We start from the raw sequence: 20,811 nt of genomic DNA, 5'->3' as shown, positions 1-20,811 counted from the left end.
TACAAGGCCTCACACCTGTGACCTTGCTATGGAACTCTATACTTCAGATCAGGATTCAAGTGTTAGTTTCTTAGTGAGGCCTTCCCTGGGACCCTTTATAAAAATCTCAGTCCCTCCTCCCTTTTCATTAAGTCTCTCTCCCACTTATTTTCAAAATAGATATTTTTTAATTGAGGTAAAATTCATGTAACAAAATTAACCATTTTTAATGAACACTTTTGTAGCATTTGGCACTTTTCACAATATTGTGTAGCCATCACCTGTATCTAGTACTAAAACATATTCATTACCCTGAAGTAAAACCCCAAATCTACTTAGCAGTTACTCCCTATTCTTCCTGCCTGGAATCCTAGCAACCACCAGTTTGCTTTCAGTCACGATGAGTTTACCTATACTGGATATTTCATGTAAATGAATCATACAGCGTATCACCTTTTGTGTCTTGAGGCTCATCCTTATTTCAGCCTGTCTCAGTGCTTCAGCCCCTTTTCTGAAAGAATGATACTCCACTGTGTGCATGTAACACAGCGTGTCCACTCATCAGTGGATGTGTGGTTCGTTTCTTCCTGTGGTTACTGTGAATAGTACTGTAGTGAACATTCCTACACAAGGACCTGTGTGAGTCCGTATTCTCAGTTCTTTTGGGAATTTGGTATCAATCTAGAACTGGAATTGCTGGGTCATATGGCAGTTTTATGTTTTTATTTTTGGAGAAATGCCAAGCTGCTTCCCAGCAACTATACCATTTTACATTCCTACCAGCAGTAAACAAGGGTTCCCAGTTCTCCACATCTTGGCCAGCACTTGTCACTGTCCCATTATTAGTATTGCCATCCTCGTGGGTGAACAGTGGTGGTTGTGGCTTGATTTACATTTTCCTAGTGACTGATGGTGTTGATCATCTTTTTTTGTGCTCTTTGGCCATTTGTATGTCTTCTTTGAGGAACTGTCTATTCATGTCCCTTGCCTGATTTTGAATTGGGCTGTTTGTCTTTTTATTGAATTGTAAGGTTTTTTAATATATGCTGGTTACTAGGCACATAACATATATTTTACTTACTTGTTTTAGGTATTATCTCTCTAGTAAGCTCAAAGATGGCAGAATTCTTGTCCACTTTGTCTCTTCCTGTTTGTAGCACCTAGAACAGTGCCAGGTTCAGTGTTCATGCTTTACAGATTTTTGTTAAACAGATGAAGAAAGAAATTAGCAGAATATACTGAAGATTTATTTCACATTGTAATGTAACCACGTTGATACTTGATAAAGGGGGAAAATGGAGCTGAATATGCTAAATTGTTTTTTATCATAAGAATTCAGTAGATCCCTAAGCTTGAAATCAAGAAATCAAGAAATAATTGTTAATGCTTGCAGTATCCTATATAGAGACAAAAATAGAACTTACTTTTACTCCTTGGCCTGATCAACTTAAATACGCACACATACATACACAGATTCTTTCTCCAGATGAGTGAATTAAAAAACTTCGAGTATTCATAAATCATCATTTAAAAGTCTGTCTTCATGGTTTGAGGATGGATAAGAAAATTGTTTCTATTCAGTGAAATAACTTCTTTTTCTTTTTGAGATGAACAGTATATTTTTAGGACTCTCACATCCATACATGGACTACTGGAAAAACCATAACCTTGACTAGACAGACCTTTGTTGACAAAGTAATGTCTCTGCTTTTTAATATGCTGTCTAGGTTGGTCATAACTTTCCTTCCAAGGAGTAAGCATATTTTAATTTCATGGCTGCAATCACCATCTGCAGTGATTTTGGAGCCCCCCAAAATAAAGTTAGCTACTGTTTCCCCATCTATTTGCCATGAAGTGATGAGACTGGATGCCATGATCTTCGTTTTCTGAATGTTGAGCTTTAAGCCAACTTTTTCACCCTCCTCTTTCACTTTCATCGAAAAGTTCTTTAGTTGCTCACTTTCTGTCATAAGGGTGGTGTCATCTACATATCTGAGCTTATTGAGATTTCTCCTGGCAAACTTGATTCCAGCTTGTACTTCATCCAGCCCCGCGTTTCTCATGATGTACTCTGCATGGAAGCAGGGTGACAGTATACAGCCTTGACGTACTCCTTTTCCTATTTGGAACCAGTCTGTTGTTCCATGTCCAGTTCTAACTGTTGCTTCCTGACCTGCACACAGGTTTCTCAAGAGGCAGGTCAGGTGGTCTGGTATTCCCATCTCCTTCAGAATTTTCCACAGTTTATTGTGATCCACACAGTCAAAGGCTTTGGCATAGTCAATAAAGCAGAAATAGATATTTTTCTGGAACTTTCTTGCTTTTTCTTCTCTTTAATCATCAGTTTTCCCTTTGGCTCATTAACTTCCTTTTTTACATTTGGTGGTCACAGATTAAAATTATTTAGCTCACTTTCATATTTTCTTCTTGAATTGGAACTAATTATGGAGCTAATTTTCAATGTGGATTCAAGATGATGCTCTAAATTTGACAATATGATACTTTAATAGTATTAGAATTATGTTTAAAAAGGATAGACAAATTTAGTGTTTTTGTTTTCATTGTGCATTTAAATCTTTGGAATGGAAACTGTTGACTGAACATAAAAATAGTTGGAACCTACCTGTGACATCTAGCTTCATCTTCAGAAGATCAGTGACTAATTTCCTTGATAATCCATTTCCAACTTTCTTTTGAAGCCAGGAAGATGAGTTTTACATTCCTTTTTGTTCTCTTTTATGGTTATAAAAGGACTCCTTGTATACTGTGTACAGAGTGTTGCCTTTGACCTTTCCTATGATAAAACAGGTTTCCTTTTAGATAAGTACACATGAAAACACATCTCTGTTTAAATGCAAAGTATATGGAGAAACTGAATTTAATGCAAAGGAGAAACAAAACCTTGAATTGTTCCTGCATGAGCTGACTCTTCTTACAGTGGTATCTGTTACTGGGAATTGAGATAGAATTCTTTATACAGAGCATGCTCTTTTTGTGTTCCTACTCTTTGGTGTAACATTAGCAGGACTACTGCAGTTACATGTTAGAACCTTTTTTAGGGCGTTCAAAAGTTGAACAGTTCTACTTTGTCGTGAATATATTCCTCTACGTGTATTAACACAATTTTAAGGAAAAGAAGCAAAATGATGCTTTATAGGTTTTATTTCTCATAAAGAAAATTCACTTCTATCTATCTTTCATTACTGATAAAAGTCTTAGGACTTGGAATATAATTAGATTCACAGTTGGGCACTTTTTAATACGGTTTTCCTATGTATTAATACGGTTTAGTCATCCTATCCATTTATCCTAAATAAATTTTAGAGTTTTGTGCGTTTGTTTAAATTTCATGCCTTATTTGCCTCAGAAAGGAAAATGGATTTAAGAGCTAAAATAGTACTGTTTGTACTTTAAATCATAAAATATTACTGTTTATAGTTTAAATCATAATCATTACTGTTTGTAGTTTAAGTCCATAAATCATAATTTTGTGTCATATTTTAGTATTGTTTTTTATGAATTTTCTTCTATTATCTCAGTCATGTCTGTGGTATTATGCAGTTTACTGAAACTAGTAAACTCTTTCCATTTGAATTTGTGTCTTGTAGCTTTTTGTTACGTTAGAACCCAGATAATTGTCCATACAAGATACAGTATTGCTGATATATGCCTAAAGGCATTCTGTTATGAGTAAAGTCTATGAGTTTTCATTTAGAATCAGCATTGATAAGTCTGTACCTCTACCTGTCCATCTAGAATTGATGAAAATAATTGTGGCAAATAGAGTGGGTTGCAGAAAAGGTCTTAGCATATATTTAATGTATGATGAAAGTGAAATTGAAGGTTGCTCAGTCATGTCGACTCTTTGCAACCCCATGGGAACTATATGGTCAGCATCTTATGTGCACTCCTCATTCATGCCTCTGTGCAACCCTGTGAAATAAGTACTGGTTTCATCTACATTTTAGAGTCTGGGACCAGTGAGAAATAATACCTCCTGGCTAAAGCATGAATTCTGTTCACTGAGCTTTTAAATACTTCTGTCCCTTAGGAAAACAAATTATTAGACTAGGGTGAACTAGAGACTGAAAGAGGGGAGAGGTGTGTGCAGAGGAGATGGCATTGGAATTAAAGGACATATTGTATATTAGACGAAATGAGGAATGTGCTCTAGGCTTGGGAAAAGAGTAAGCAGAAAGAGATGTGGGATATGAAGCTCTGTGCTGTATTTGGAGAATAATAGTTGGTTCATGATGGCTGAACTATATTCACTGTGCTAAGAGATAAGATGGAAGCAAAAATTGGGATTAGATACAGCACCAGCTGGCATAATCATTTCTCCTCTGACATCTCACTGTACTATGCTTATCTTGATAAGCTATGCATGCTTATCTTGATATGAGAGGCTAAGCATGAGCATCTAGGTCATGAATATAAAGCCTGTTCATGGAAGTGGAACAGCCTTCTTAAGAACTCTCTCTCTGAAGCTGTGATGAAACTTACAGAGTATTAGAAGTTGAGTACTGTCAGTATTTTTCACCGTGTAAACCTTGTTTAAAAGAGTAGAAAAGGAAGGAGGATGTGGGAGGATCTAGGATCAGGGATGTCCCTTACTTTGCACTTACACTACTCCAGGACTACGGAGTTTAAATAACCAGTGTAGTGTTGTGTGGACTGTAGTGTCAGTCATCTTTCTAGGCTTCTGTTTTCACAAGAAACATAGGAAGTGTATATATGTATATGGAGATTCCTTCTGTGCAGCTTATATGGTTAAAATTCACGTCGATGGGTAGCATGGAGGAATGGAAGCGGAAGAAGCAGGTCAAGGATGAACAGGACGAGCAGATATTATACATGTGACATAAACTAAAACCTCAGCCAGAATGTTAGGGTTTAATTCCTTGTGCCAGCTTCCTGAAGTCACAACTAATCCTAAAGTTTGAACAGTTGACACAGCAGTATTCAAGAAGGGTGGGGTGGGGGCAGTGAGAACAGTCACCTCAGGCCAGAGCAGGCATTTGGCCACTGAAATCGTCTAGAACTTCCTGCATATGACGATGATAAAGAGGAATTTGACCAAGTCCATTTTATTATGTTTAAACTCTGTGGACAGTGTCCCCTCTTTTTGCTGTGCTGAGCCACACTCCAACCGTCTCCCCAGACACACACCCTTATGCTTCTCTTAATTTGCAGGGTGGCTGCATGTGTCCCACAGGTGCCTGCCTCCTGCTGTGAGGACTTCACAGTTCTCCTGGCACAGCCACAGGTGGCCCTCACAGCTTCTTCCAGGAGCTGGCAGGATGTCACTTCTGCTTCTGTTTCTTTGGCCAACAATGGCACCTAACCAAATCATGATGTCAATGGGGCTCAGGAGTAGATCTCTGCCACAGAGAGGTACTGCAGAGCCCATGACAACAAGCAGTGATTATACTCTCACAGGGAAGAGCAGGAATTGACATCGACTGTACTGTCTACCACCCTGGGCTACTGTGGGGCCAGGTAATGTCTCAGAGTTTCAGTTTGTTTAAAGGATATAAAGAGTCTTAGCCTAGAAATGAGGAATTTTTGACCGTCAGGTTGATTTTTGATATAATATGAACATCTACCATTTAAAAAAAAGCCAGATAATCATTTTTCTTGAATTTTGTAGGTATCCTTGTGCCTAGAGAGTAACAGCTTGTTAGCGGTTTTCTTCATGACATACGGTAGTTAAAGAGGCAAAGAGCTTTTCTTGGCTCAGTTCTTCAGAGTAAACAAGAGAAACCAGAAGTTATTCTGGATGTCCAGGAGAGCAGGACACCTTAGGCCCGAGGAATGAATTCTTTGGCATAAAGCAGTGGAGAAGGCTGGAGGGATCCCTGCAGTGAGTGGTACAGTCGTAACGATAGGGAGAAAAAGAATCCAACCAGTGTTAATATAATCATCATAAGGATTGCAGCGCATCATATCGAAGACTTTCCTTCCAATGCTTGGTTTTGTTTACATATTTAGAGTTTATGTTTCTGTGCAGAAAGAATCTTGAAGGGTTTTGCTTGTGTATTTCCTACTCTGACTTCTCCTCTGACACAGCATAGGTCAGCACACAGCAGTGAGCTGTTGTGGGGTAGCTGGGACTGCTGCAGATTCGAGCAATCATGGAAGAGTGAGAAGAAAGGCCACTTTCCTACCTACTTTAAAGACCATTAAAAAAAATTATTATTTATTTATTGGGCTGCATTGGGTCTTGGTTGTGGCAGGCAGGATCTTTTGTTGTCATTGTTGCAGTGTGTGGGCGCTCAGTAGTTGCTCCGCCGCATATGGGATCTTAGTTCCCTGACCAGGGATTGAATCCGAGTCCTCTTCATTGGAAGGCGGTTTCTTAACCACTGGAGCACCAGGGAATTCCCTACTTGAGAGCATTTGATAACTGATTTAAAATCTTATTTCTTAGTAGTTCCCAAATTATTTTCCTTAAGTAGTTCATGAGCAAAGTCAATATGGAACATATAATAAAGTGATTTTTAAAGCAAAATTTTACTTAAAGTCTAAAGGGAAATTATATCCCAGTTAGCTTTCTGTGTGTGTGTGTGTGGAAGGATTCCTCATAACACTATAAAATGTTGTCTGCAAGCTAGAATGTAATTTATATGTGTGTGATCATTCCTGAAAATAGATAAGGTTCTCAGGGGTTCTTTGATTACTCATGACAGCAGATTGCTCTTGGTAATGATGAAAGGTATAATAAATAAGCTTTAAAGACCTTTTTGGTAATGAGCTACATACTTACATCTAGCTAACACACTGAACACGGGCCTTCCTTATGTTTCCGTAGGTATTTTAGAAGCATAGCTAATGTTACAACATTTTAAAAGGTTTATGGTGGACAGAGTTACATGAAAAAGAGATATTCATTTCATGACTCTAGGATATTAGATAGTCCCATTACACCTCAGGGTTTTTTTTTTTTTTCCCCCCTTTTCTTTTATAGTACTTTGCCAGTTAAGGAAAGTTGGATGAAGCCAGATAACTTTAAAAGCTATATTGTTTAGCAGTCTCTGTTGACCAGTAAATTGGCTAAGAAGTTATTTGCTATAATATTCCTGTCATTAAAGCATCTGATGATATTTAACTAATGTAGAGAACTACTTTAAAAATAAAATTAATGTTGATGATAAATCAGAATTTAAAAATATTGCTAATTAAAATATTTGACTCTTAGGTTTAGATTCTCTTGTGGGAGGACCTTAAAGAGTTTTGGATGCAGTACACACTGAAATTTTCTCCTAAGTACTGCAACTGGGGAAGAAAAAAAAATGCTCACGGTTATCCTTGCTGCCTTAGATAATTTGGAATTACATCATTGGAATCTATTTATTTGCAACTCAGCAGTTTTTTGAGGATGGGGGATATGTGTGTTTGAATTTTATTTTAGAAAGTAACTTTAAGAGAATTTTAATAATATTCATGGAACATATAGGAACATATTTTTCTCTCTTCTGTTAGATTGTGATGTCTTTATCTCATCTAATAGGCTTGACAGGTATTCAAAACATTATGGGTATGTAGGTAGTTATATGGGGAAAATATGTTAAATATGTAGTCTAAAAACTATTGCCACATTTGTCTTAGATATAGAAAATCTAAGGGTAGGATCCTCGTCATATTGTTCTTCACATTTATAGTTTTTACATAAGAGTTCTATTTTAAATTATCCTTTCTAATTAAATCATTTTCTTTATGTGCAGTGAAAAAAATTTGGCAGTTATATCTCACTAAAAGGTTGAAAAGGACCCTTTCTCAATTAATGAAATTCTACACTTGCTGTTCAAACTTGCTGTGCAGATATGAAATATATGTAATATTACCATATCACTGAAATTACTACATAGGCCATCCTACTCCGGGTCTTACACAAGGAACCTTGTTTAGAAGTGTTGAAGTTAAATAAACTGGTAAAAATGAGTGTTGGAATTTGTAATTTTAAACCAAATTAGAAAGTTAAAAGTTTGGAGTTCAGCCTGAAGCACTTTAATGGGAATAGAAGGTGGTTTTGTAACTTGTCCTGATTTCATCTATAAACATGTAAACATTACATAAATTTAAATGAGCTTTAACTGAGAGATCTTTTTCTACAGTAATCTAAAAAGCATTGTAAACACTCAAAATAAGCAAGCCAACAATCAATTTAGAAGACTGTTTTTAATTTATGGATGAAAACTTTTGGAATGTTTTCCTTAGAATTTATTGTAATCTTTCGTGGTTTTGGTAGGGGGGCTTTGTGTTTTTCTTTTCCCCCCCGTAGTATAAACACATCTTAAAATCAGTGATATGAGTTAAGAACAATTAATTCCTAAGGAGTTTGGCAGATTAGCTATTAGTATATCACTGAAACCAAAGGAGCAAAACAAGATTTTTTTCTCTTAATCGTTCAAGACACAGTTTGCTTCACTAGTAATGACAGTCATAGTTGATGGTTTTATTATGTGGAACATGACCACTGCCACTGGGTTGTATTTTAAGAGGAAAAAGGAATTTCTGTTTTCGTAGTTTGCTTCTGAGGGTTTTTCGTTGTCTGCTCATAGCGTTTTGAGATACTTGTTTCAACTTTTAAACGTCAAACAAGAAATTCTCTAAATTCCTTTTTGGAAATACTCTATTCTGACATCTTTGCCATAATCTCCTTTCACCTGTTTCCATATTTTGCCTGGCAGACTCTCCAGCTTTGATCTCCTTTAGTCCTCATCGCCTTTTTCTGCTGGCCTGTGAGAGGCCTACAACTGGCAACCACTGGATGGCATAGTGTTAAGACAGCCACGTGCTCCACTTGGGTTTTTAACCATCTCCTCCAAACTTCGTTTATTCTTCCATCAGAGCTGATTCCCCTGCCTAACCACTCCCTGTCTCTCACAGTTCTCCATCCTGTTCAGCTCTTTCAGTTTCCCTTGTGCTGTGCTCATTCACGTTTCTGCCTTTGATGATTCCATTCTGGCTAGAGAGAATTTCCTACCCTCTTTTCTGTTCCACATGAGAGCCAAAGTACCTTCTTTGTAAAATTTATTAAGGTGATTAAGACATCATTATGTCCCCAGATATGTCAAAAGAAGGCATGTTTACTACAGCTTAGAGCATTGAGGGGGAAAAATATAATATATTCTCTAAATCATGGGTCAGTAAACTATGGCTCACAGGCTAAATCAAGCCCTACACCTATTTTGTGAAATATTTATTGGAACACAACCAGGTGCTCTTGTTTATGTATTGTATTATCTTGCTGTTACACATTGTCTTATCTTGCTACCTTATGGCCTGTGAAGCCTAAAATATTTACTGTCTGGCCCATCACAGAAAAAATTTGCCAACCTTTACTCCAAATGAACACTTGTTAAACCAGAGTACATCAGGACTTTGCCCAGGCTTCATCTGATATTTCTATATTAGGCCATGCCTGTCCAAAGAAGAATTAAGCACACATTTTCTAAAGCCTAAATTGTTTATATGTTTATAACCGGAGGCAAGAGATAAGCAGTGAATGTTTTATTAAGTCTACTTTAATTTTCTTTCTTTTTTTTTTTTTTTTTTTTACATGAGCATAGTATTTATTTATTTGTAGCACTTGAAACTTAGAGATGAGGCATCAGGTAGTTAATAAATTCTTTTCACACTCCCTTATTTTCTGAAATCTTTAATGTCGGAGAGTTTGATGCCAGCCTTTTCCTCTGGCTAGAACTGGAATCTTCCTTGTTCCCCAGACTTTATAAACGGTGGCAGTTTCCCAAAACTTCACTTTTGTAGGAAGATTTAAAAGATGCTTCATTTATATTCTCTGCCACCTCTTCCCCCAAAAAGATTCTGTTTGTTTTTTAACCAAGAAAAACATTATGCCCATTCCTTCTACTTAGATGACAGTTTTAATTAATATTTAGAAATTTTGAAGTAATGTGTTGTTAAAACTCATTTCAAGCTCTGCCTGATCACTTACTAGAAACAAAGGTTGAAATGCAACAGGTGTTGAGTAGGAAGAATGACTTTATCTTCGTCTTGTGCCTCCAAACCCTCCCCTTTGCATAAGGGCTCATCTGCAGCTGTATACCTTTTCCTCCACCAGCGTTTGTGACTTTGCTTCTCCACAAATTCCAACAGGCGTTCTCAAGTGGACAATTGAAAAAAGAAAGGAGAGATAGAAACAGTTAAGGAGGTGAAAGCTTATTCTGCAATACACATAAAAACGTTTGCAGTAAAGGTTTGGAAGTGGTAAAGGAAGCTAAGGAATAATAACAATAGTCTCAATGCTATTAAGTGCTCCCTAAATCTGAGAACCCACACTACAATCCTAGCCTTGATACAAAGGTGATTGTAGAGCTAAGGCTCTACTGGGGATGTATTAGAGAAAGGAGAAAGCATTTTAAGAAATACTGTTCAGACTAGGTTAAATGAACACATTTAACCCAAGAATCGGGTAGTATCTGTAGTACCAAACTGCAATGCCTTTTTCCTTTGGCTCAGTGATCCTGCTCTGGAACTCTGTCCTACAGATACCATTGTTCATGTCCTATAGATATGACTGTTCACGTATGAAATCACATGTTCCAGTTTATTTGGTACAGCAGTGGTTATGGTAAAATGTTACGCACAATCCAAGTATCCAGCAGTAAAGGACTGGATCATAAAATCAGAAAGGCATTGAAAGTTCAACCAGATGAAAGCATGGCCCTTGACATGTGTATTATCTATAAAATGATACTGAAAATGCAGGAAAAGGAGACCCTAAAAGTTGGTATCAAGGGATGGTAAAAGGGAAATAACTGTACATTACCAGATCTACATTATAAAGTAACAAGATTTTTTTAAATTATTTTATCATTTAATACATTAAAACTGTGTAGGGGCTTGTATATATTGCCGTGTTTTGACTCCCATACCCATTTGATACCTACTCCCCATTGAATGGAACATGCTGTTAAGGTGCTCAGACATGGTCAAGTGAGAACTACTCTAACTGACCCTGAAGAGTTTATTCCTTCATCTTTGAGATAAGGGCAAGATGATTAGGACAAAAGTTATTTAGTGCATTTCTTAAAAATTTGTTTGCATGGAGAAATAGCAATTTAAATTCTACTTAACATTTATATCCCACTTTTTTAAAAATTGAAGAATAGTTGATTTACAGTGTTGTATTTCTGCTGTACAGCAAAGTGATTCAGTTATACAAATATATATACTTTTTTTCATGTTCTCTTCCATTATGGTTTGTTACAGGATACTGTATATGGTTCCCTGTGCTGTACAGTAGACCATGATGATTATCTATTTTATAGATAGTTATTTGTATGTACTAATCCCAGGCTCCTAATTTATCCCTCCCTCAGCCCCTCCCTGCTTTGGTAATCATAGGTTTGTTTTCTGTGTGAGTCTGTTTCCATTTTATAAATAAGTTCATTTTTATATATTTTAGATTGCACATATAATTGATATCATACAGTATTTGACTTTCTGGTGTATTTCACTTATTATGATAATCTCTAGGTCAGTCTGTGTTGCTGCACATGGCTTGATTTTGTTCTTTTTTATGGCTGAGTAATATTCGTGCGTGTGTATACCACATCTTTCTTTCTTTCATGTCTTAGCTGTTCCGATAGTGCTGCTGTGAACACAGGGGTGCATTTATCCTTTTGAACCATGGTTTTCTCCAGATATCTGCCCAGGAGTGGGATTGCTAAATTATATGGTAGTTCTATTTTTAGCTTTTAAAAGACTCTCCATACTGTTCTCCATAGCGGCTGTACCAATGTACATTCCCGCCAGCAGTGTACAACTGTTCCCTTTTCAGTGCACCCTCTCTAGCATTTGATATTTGTAGACTTTTTAATGAAGTGGCCATTCTGACCTTTGTGAGGTGATACCTCATTGTAGTTTTGATTTATTTATTTAATTTTATGAGGTATTTAGATATTTTGAAAATTAAGCCCTTGTCAATTGCATCATTTCCAAATATTTTCTCCCATTCTTCAGAATGTCTTTTTACTTTGTTTATAGTTTCCTTTGCTGTGCAAAAGCTTAAGAGTTTGATTAGGTCCCATTTGTTTATTTTTACTTTCATTTCTATTGCCTTGGGAGACTGACTGAAAAAAACATTGCTGCAATTTATGTCAGAGTGCTTTGCCTATGATCTCTTCTAGGAATTTTATGGTGTCATGCTTTATATGTAAGTCATTAAGTCATTTTGAGTTTGTGTGTGGTACTGAGGTAAGTATTCTAAGTTCACTGATTTATATGTGGCTGTAAATCAAGTGTGTGGGTTTATTTCTGGACTCTGTATTCTGTTCCATTGATCTGTATGTCTGTTTTTGTACCAGTACCATGCTATTTTGATTACTGTAGCTGTGTCTGAAGTCTGGGAGGATTATGTCTCCAGCTTTGTTCTTTTTGCTCAGGATTGCTTTGGCAGTTCTGGTCTTTAATGGTTCCATATACATTTTAGGATTCTTTAGTCCTGTAAAAAATGTCATAGGTAATTTGATAGAGATTGCTTTAAATCTGTAGATTGCTTTGGGTAGTATAGAGATCTTAATAATAATTCTTTCAACCCAGGAGCATGGGATGTCTTTCTGTCTCTTTAAATCATTTTCTGATTCCTTCATCAGTGTTTTATGGTTCTCACCATATGAGTCTTTCACTTCTTTGGCCAGGTTTATTCCTAAGTATTTTATTACTTTTGATGTGATTTTAAAAGGGATTTTTTTTGTACTTTTTGATATTTCATTGTTAGTGTAAAGAACTGCAACAGATTTCTGTATGCTAATTTTGTATCCTGCTATATTGTTGGTTATTTATCAGTTCTAGAAGTTTTCATATGAAATCTTTAGGGTTTTCTACATATATGTCATCTGCATATAATGACAATTTTACTTCTTCCCTTTTATTTTGAATCCCTTTATTTTTCTTGTTCGATTGCTGTGGCTAGGACTTTCAATACTATGTTGATTAGAAGAGCTGAGAGTGGACATCCTGGTCTTGTTTCAGATTTTAGTGGGAAAGCTTTCAGCTTTTCACCATTGAGTTTTATGTTGGCTGAGGGTTTGTCATAAATAGCATTTTTCATGTTGAGATATGTTCCCTTTATATATCTACTCCTCAAAAAGGAATCAAGATAGTAAAAAGGGAAGCTTGGGAAACTTGCTGTCTGATAAGGTTTGTCTGAGTGAACACAATTATAGGCAGATGCTTGGACCAGGTATATGAATAGAGGAAAACAATTAGAGCCTATATTCTAGTTTCATGTTGGTTAAGTGTAGAATTTCATAATGGCTAAAATATGTGGAGTAAAGCTTTGTGAAGAGTCCAGGATAACATTGAATTATGTGCTTATTTTTGGTAAGTTGTAACGTGGCTTACTTTCAAAGAAATTCATCATAATAGAGAGTAAGTTTTATAGGGAAAAACAAAACCTGCCTTTTGGATATTTCCTTTAATCACTTCTCGGCCTTTTGGCTAAGATCAAGTGTGGATATTTCCTTTAATAAAAATTAAAATTCTGAACATGCTGAAGTTGTTATTGATCTGTCCCTAGGTCATTGATATAATGTGCTTCCTAAAGTAAAAAATTTCAAATGAATTCTTACATAATTGTTATCATATCTCTGGATTTAATTTTTAGATATTTGAAAACTAGAGTATATTTTGTTATTTTTCATTGGCTATTACTATACAACAAAAAGTGTTATTAATTTTTACAGATTCAGTTTTATAGTAATTACTTATACAATATTAGACTTTTTCAAGAGTTATATAAAACTTTATATGTCATTCTCACAACAGTTCTCTGTGGTTGAAGTGGTATTGCCATTTTTCAGAGGTAAAGTTAAGGCCCAGAGAGTCATAACAGCTATGATATAAATATTAACATAACACACAGTATTTTGATTCCAAATGTCTTCATTTCTCTAGCCTTGTATTTATTTTGTTTTTAATGTCATGATATTGCAGCTTGTTGATAGCATGTTTTTTTATGTTTTCAGGATATGGCTTTAGTTGCCCCTGAGGCTCCCTCAGAACAAGCCAGAAGAGTTTTTCAAACTTATGATCCAGAAGGTAAAAGATTTTATTTTTTATTAATATTGTTTTATATCTTTATGTATTTAAAATACATTGATCCTTTCCTGAGTTTTATTTTTAAAGAGTTGTTGGATTACTGAATGAAATCTATCGTGTACTAGTTGAAAGTTTTAAATAAGAAACAGTGGAAGTGAGAACAAAAAAAAAAATGATCATCATTCTCACATGGTAGAAGGGTTTTGTTTCACATGGTTCTTAAGTATGGTTACTTGAATCTTGACTTCTGATGGTGTTAAACAGGGAAAAATACTACTTCTGAATTAAACTTTCTTAGCAACTTTCATATAAACAATACAGTATGATTAACTCTAGTCACCATGCTGTACATCACATCCCATGACTCATATTATAACTGAAAGGTGGCACCTCTGACATCTTTTACTCCTTTCACCTACTCCCCTACCCCTTGCCTCTAGCAACCACCAATCTATTCCTGTATCTGTGAGCTCAGTCTTGTTTCACTTCAGTTCAGTTGCTCAGTCGTGTCCGACTCCTTGCAACCCCATGAATCACAGCACGCCAGGCCTCCCTGTCCATCACCAACTCCTGGAGTTCACTCAGATTCACGTCCATTGAGTCAATGATGCCATCCAGCCATCTCATCCTGGGTCGTCCCCTTTTCCTCCTGCCCCCAATCCCTCCCAGCATCAGAGTCTTTTCCAATGAGTCAACTCTTCACATGAAGTGGCCAAAGTACTGGAGTTTCAGCTTTAGCATCATTCCTTCCAAAGAAGTCTTCAGAATGGACTGGTTGGATCTCCTTGCAGTCCAAGGGACTCTCAAGAGTCTTCACCAACACCACAGTTCAAAAGCATTCTTCGGTGCTCAGCTTTCTTTATGGTCCAACTCTCAACATCCATACATGACTACTGGAAAAACCATAGACTTGACTAGATGGACCTTTGTTGACAAAGTAATGTGTCTGCTTTTTAATATGCTATCTAGGTTGGTCATAACTTTCCTTCCAAGGAGTAAGCGTCTTTTAATTTCATGGCTGCAGTCACCATGTGCAGTGATTTTGGAGCCCCCAAAAATAAAGTCTGACACTGTTTCCACTGATTCCCCATCTACTTCCCATGAAGTGATGGGACCAGATGCCATGATCTTCATTTTCTGAATGTTGAGCTTTAAACCAACTTTTTCACTCTCCACTTTCACTTTCATCAAGAGGCTCTTTAGTTCCTCTTCACTTTCTGCCATAAGGGTGGTGTCATCTGCATATCTGAGGTTATTGATATTTCTCCCAGGAATCTTGATTCCAGCTTGTGCTTCTTCCAGCCCAGCGTTTCTCATGATGTACTCTGCATAGAAGTTAAATAAGCAGGATGACAATATACAGCCTTGACGTACTCCTTTTCCTATTTGGAACCAGTCTGTTGTTCCATGTCCAGTTCTAACTGTTGCTTCCTGACCTGCATATAGGTTTCTCAAGAGGCAGGTCAGGTGGTCTGGTATTCCCATCTCTTTCAGAATTGTCCACAGTTTATTGTGATCCACACAGTCAAAGGCTTTGGCATAGTCAATAAAGCAGAAATAGATGTTTTTCACTCCACATATAATTGGGATAATATGGTATTTATCTTTGTCTGATTTACTTCACTTAGCATAATGCCCCCAAGTTCCATCCATGTTGAGGCAAATAGAAAGATTTCCTTCCTTTTTTATTGGCTGAATAATACTCCATTTAGTGTATATACCACATTTTCTTTATCTATTCATCCACTGATGGACATTTAGAGTGTTTCAGTATCTTGGCTTGTAAACAGTGCTGCATTGAACATGAAGATGCATCTCAAGTAGTGTTTTCTCTTCCTTCAAATAAATACCCAGAAGTGGAATTGCTGGACGATGTGGTAGTTCTCTTTTTAACTTTCTGAGAAACCTTCATACTGTACTCCATAGTGGCCCTACCAGTTTACATCCCCACTAACAGTGCACAGGGGTTCCCTTTTCTCCACATCCTCTCGAACACTTGCTATTTCTTATTGTGACTTTGATTTGCATTTCCCTGATGACTAGTGAGTGTTGAGTACTGTTTCATGTACCTGTTGTATATAATCAGTATATCTTCATAGGAAAATGTGCATTCAGATCTTCTGCCTCTATTGTAATCATAGTGTTTGGGGTTTCTGTATTGAGTTCTGTGCGTTCTTCGCATATTTTGTATAGTAACCGCTTATCAGAGGTGAGATTTGCAAATATATCCTCCCATTCAGTAGGTTGCCTTTTCATTTTCCTTTGTTACACAAGCTTTTTAGTTTGATATAGTCCACTTGTTTATTTTTGCTTTTGATATCACATCCAAAAAAATCAATGCCAAGAGTGTCTTGGAGCTTACCACCTGTGTTTTCTAATAAGTAAGTTTTAAGGTTTCTGGTCTTACAGTTAAGTCTTAACTCAAAGTGGATCAAATTATGTGTGTGGTGTAAGACAAGTGGTCCAGTTTTCACAGTACCACTTGTCTGAAGAGACTGGTCTTTATTCATTGCATATCACAACTCCCATGTTGTAAGTTAATTGTCTGTTTATGTGTAGGCTTATGTCTGGACTCTATTTGTTCCATTGATCTGTGTGGCTGTTTTAGGTGAGCACCTAAAAACAGGGCAGGGCACCCGGGGGTAGACCTTCTTGGAGGAGGTGCAGGAGCAGCGCTGATGAAGACGGTAGGAGACCATTGCAGCAGGGGCTGCACGTGCCCCCCCGCAACTGTTGGGGGGGGCCTGCACGGGTTTTCCTTTTCCCCCAGGTGGTGAACTTCCTCCCAGGGCAGCCCTCCTGGTGTCAGGCTGCTCTTGGCTGGGGGTACTTCTTAAAAAGTGGTGTGCTTTTCTCCACCACTATCCTCAATCTGTTTTGGAACTCCATGGGTTTGTTGCTTCTGCTTCATAGCCCGGTGCTATGCTTGGACTGTTTTCTTCAGTTTGTCGTTGTTTGTTGTTTTGTTGGGTTTTTGTGTGGGAGACATGAGTTGGGGTGTCCAAGCCCTCCATCTTGCTGATATCACTCCCCAGAATATTTCTGTGTAATATTGTGCAAGAAAATACAGAAGAAGAAAAACCAACTTTATGATTTGTTTTTGAGCCAGATCTTAGCTTCTCTACCACACTAACAGAGGTTGTTTTGAAAAGTTCATAGATAGATAGACATCACTCTGTTGTCCACTGTATCATTGCTAACTAGGTGGTTTTGATCACCTTTGCATTTATGTACTTTAGTTAGGTGATGGTCACGACTAACTCACTGACTTTTCCAGGATAACCTTAAAACTGAGTCGTGCCTTCTATTCCCTTGTAAATTACCATGTAGGAACCTACATTGTTGGAGAAGTCCTTATCAACTGCTGAAAGCATTCAGTTATTTTTATAAATTCATTGTCTTCTGTCTTGAAATTTTTTTGTTCTTGGAGATGTACTCTTTCAGTCACACAAATTCTAGGAATCTTGGTAACCCATATAACTTTAGTTACCTTTCAGTCTATAAGTCTGCTTTCTTATGTATCATATAATAGCCTATTTAAGAGTCCTTATGAAGATTAAATGAATAATGTTGTGTAAAGCATCTGCAGTGCTTAATGTGTAGTAGGTATTTTATAAGTGTGATTCCTTTCTCTCTACACCTCAAGTTAATTGTGCTGGTACTGGTGAGTTTACCTACAGTTAGTTTCTTCTACTGTACCTTTTTATTAACTTGAAAAAAAAAGTTTCTTTCCTCTTGGAATTAATAATCTTTTAAACTTCCAGTAACATTTCATTCTAAGTCTTTAGAAGTAAAAGTAATTTACATCTTTATATTTTCCCACCACTGAATGAAATCAGTTTTATAGTATTAATAAGTTAACAGCTTCAACTGGAATCACTGGTTATGTGTAGCACATTGAACTGTGTCGTGGAGGGTGACAAAAATAAGCATCCTCTTACCTCTTTGAATCCTTTGATGGAAAAGATGGGAAATAAATAATTTATGTTCCTAAATGCTTTTAGTATCTTTGGAGTTGGGATCAAACTTAAGAGTTTTTGGAAACTGTAGCAAGTTAAAATGAAAATAAGATTGACATAAATAAAGTTAAAAGAAATGTGATTGAAGTGAACTGAGATTAGCTAGAGAGCCATCAAGTAGACCTGAGTGGGGAGGGTCATGCTGGCAAATAGCATAAAAAAGAGAAAGTGATATCTGTGAACATAAGGTAGGAAATAGCAATTTACATGCAGGTAGTAGCCAGCAAAGTGTTTGACTTGAGTGCAAAGACAGGGCACAAGAAAAATAATCATGTAGTATTTACTGAAGTGATGCCAAAGGTAAGAAATTAATGGTCAAGGCTTGGATTTATGGGGTTTTTTTTTTTCCTTCTCTTTCTTTTATTGGGATGTAATTGCTTTACAGTGCTGTCATTGTTTCAGCTATGTATACGTACATCCCCTCGCTCTTGCACCAGGGCAGGAATAGAGATGCAGACATAAGAGAATGGACTTTTTATACAGGGGTGGCGGGGAGGAGCTGGGGTGCGGAGCTGGAGGGGACGAATAGAGAGTAGCTTGGCATATATACACTGTCATGTGTAAAACAGCCAGCTACTAGGAAGCAGCTGTATAGCACAGGAAGCTCAGCTTGGAGCTTCGAGAGGATTTATGTTTTAAAGAATATATTTCAGAGAACGAGTCAAGCAGTTTTCTGTTATGTACCTTCCTCTTAAGGATTTAAGGTATTTGTTTTGTTTTTCCCTTCCATCTCTCACCCCTTTTCTAGATGTTTGCCCTTTCTATACCTCACATCCCAGTGGAGAGTGAGTGTGGAGTGGTATACACACATACACATGTAAAATGCCTGCTCTGTTTCAGGACATATTAGGTGACATGTTTCTACCCATATTGATAGTAATCACTGTGTGAGAGGTAGATTCCTTCTGGAATGGAATGCATTATAGTAAAGTAAGATGACTTGACAGATGAACTGGGTATTTTCCCAGGGTTTCCAGTCAGCTCTTTATAGTGCTGTGTAATTTTGATTTGAATTGATGGTCTGAGATGTCAAACATACTCTTATCCCAGTGTAACCACCAACACAAACCACTCTCAACGCAAACATATGGCCTTTCTGTACTGAGCCTTTTCGGATACCTATATATTTCTTTCCTTAGTGAGAAACTGAGACCTAAAATTATAAGTGAATGAGTTTGAGAAAAGAAATGTGCACAGAAAGTATCAGAATATTTCAGGAGATAACTGAACACAATATTTTAGAAGACGATGAACAGAGTTGTAGAGAAATGCCTTCAGAATAAGGAGGAGTAGATCTGGACTTGAAAAGCCTAATGTGATTTAGAAGGTCAGTTTTGGTTTATATTCTAAAGGAACTATCAGGAATACAAAGATACTAAAACTAACGTTTAGTATCTTACAGTCACAAGTAGTAGATTTGTTTGCTTTTTACAATTTCAATTTTTTCCATCATTAATGAGGTAGCAGACTCCATTGGGTTTTACTGAATTACAAGGAAAATTAGACTGTCTTATTGTCAATATGAAAACACAATTTATGATCGTTGGCAGTTTTTCAGAATGGAGTCCTCAGGAATACATAGGAAAATAAATTCGTTATGTTTTTTAATTAGAGAAAATTATTGATTAAATAAAGTAGTTTTCATCTATATAGTTTTATGTGGGACTACTTAGCAGGACTATAATCTGATAGTTAAGAAGTAAACAAAACTTGTTCAGTCATTTTGGAGCTGTGTCTTTCTATTACTTAACCTTCAGTTCAGTTCATTTGCTCAGTCTTGTCCAACTCTTTGCAGCCCTTTGGATTGCAGCACACCAGGCTTGCCTGTCCATCACCAACTCCTGGAGCTTACTTACCATGGAGAAAATGAACTCCACTTTCTCATTTGAGTATCACTGTTTATTGTTTAGCTATATAGAGTCCACTCTAGGAAGCTGGATTCAGTTCAGTTGAGTTGCTCAGTCGTGTCCCACTCTTTGTGACCCCATGGACTGCAGCACGCGAGCCCTCCCTGTCCATCACCAACTCCCAGAGTCCACCCAAACCCATGTCCATTGAGTCGGTGATGCCATCCAACCATCTCATCCTCTGTCATACCCTTCTCCTCCTGCCTTCAATCTTTCCCAGCATCAGGGTCTTTTCCTATGAGTCAGTTCTTCACATCAGGTAGCCAAAGTATTGGAGTTTCAGCTTCAACATCAGTCCTTCCAATGAACACCCAGGACTGATCTCCTTTAGGATGGACTGGTTGGATCTCCTTGCAGTCCAAGGGACTCTCAAGAGTCTTCTCCAACACCACAGTTCAAAAGCATCAATTCTTTGGCACTCAGCTTTCTTTATAGTCCAACTCTCACATCCATACATGACTACTGGAAAATCCACAGCTTTGACTAGACGGACCTTTGTTGGCAAAGTAATGTTTCTGCTTTTTAATATGCTGTCTAGGTTGGTCATAACTTTCCTTCCAAGGAGTAAGCATCTTTTAATTTCATGGCTGCAATCACCATCTGCAGTGATTTTGGAGCCCAAAAAAATAAAGTCAGCCACTGTTTCCCTATCTATTTGCCATGAAGTGATGAGACTGGATGCCATGATCTTAGTTTTCTGAATGTCGAGCTTTAAGCCAACATCTTCACTCTCCTCTTTCACTTTCATCAGGAGGCTCTTTACTTCTTCTTCACTTTCTGCCATAAGGGTGGTGTCATCTGCATATCTGAGGTTATCAATATTTCTCCCAACAATCTTG

General features: G+C 37.1%; 1 protein-coding gene across 1 annotated transcript in view; it reads left to right on the top strand.

Moving 5' to 3' along the window:
* Positions 1–20,811, top strand: part of MINDY3 (MINDY lysine 48 deubiquitinase 3) — an 82,463-nt gene that overhangs the window by 49,752 nt on the left and 11,900 nt on the right. Inside the window, exon 11 of the mRNA XM_068987261.1 lies at positions 13,974–14,046. Within this exon, the coding sequence (XP_068843362.1) occupies positions 13,974–14,046 (73 nt within the window). The remainder of the gene's footprint in view (positions 1–13,973; positions 14,047–20,811) is intronic.

This window comes from Capricornis sumatraensis, chromosome 15 (assembly GCF_032405125.1).
Source record: "Capricornis sumatraensis isolate serow.1 chromosome 15, serow.2, whole genome shotgun sequence".
Classification (NCBI taxonomy): Eukaryota; Metazoa; Chordata; class Mammalia; order Artiodactyla; family Bovidae; genus Capricornis; species Capricornis sumatraensis.
The sequence above is the reverse complement of the archived record's forward strand: the minus strand, read 5'-3'. Positions and strand labels throughout refer to the sequence as shown.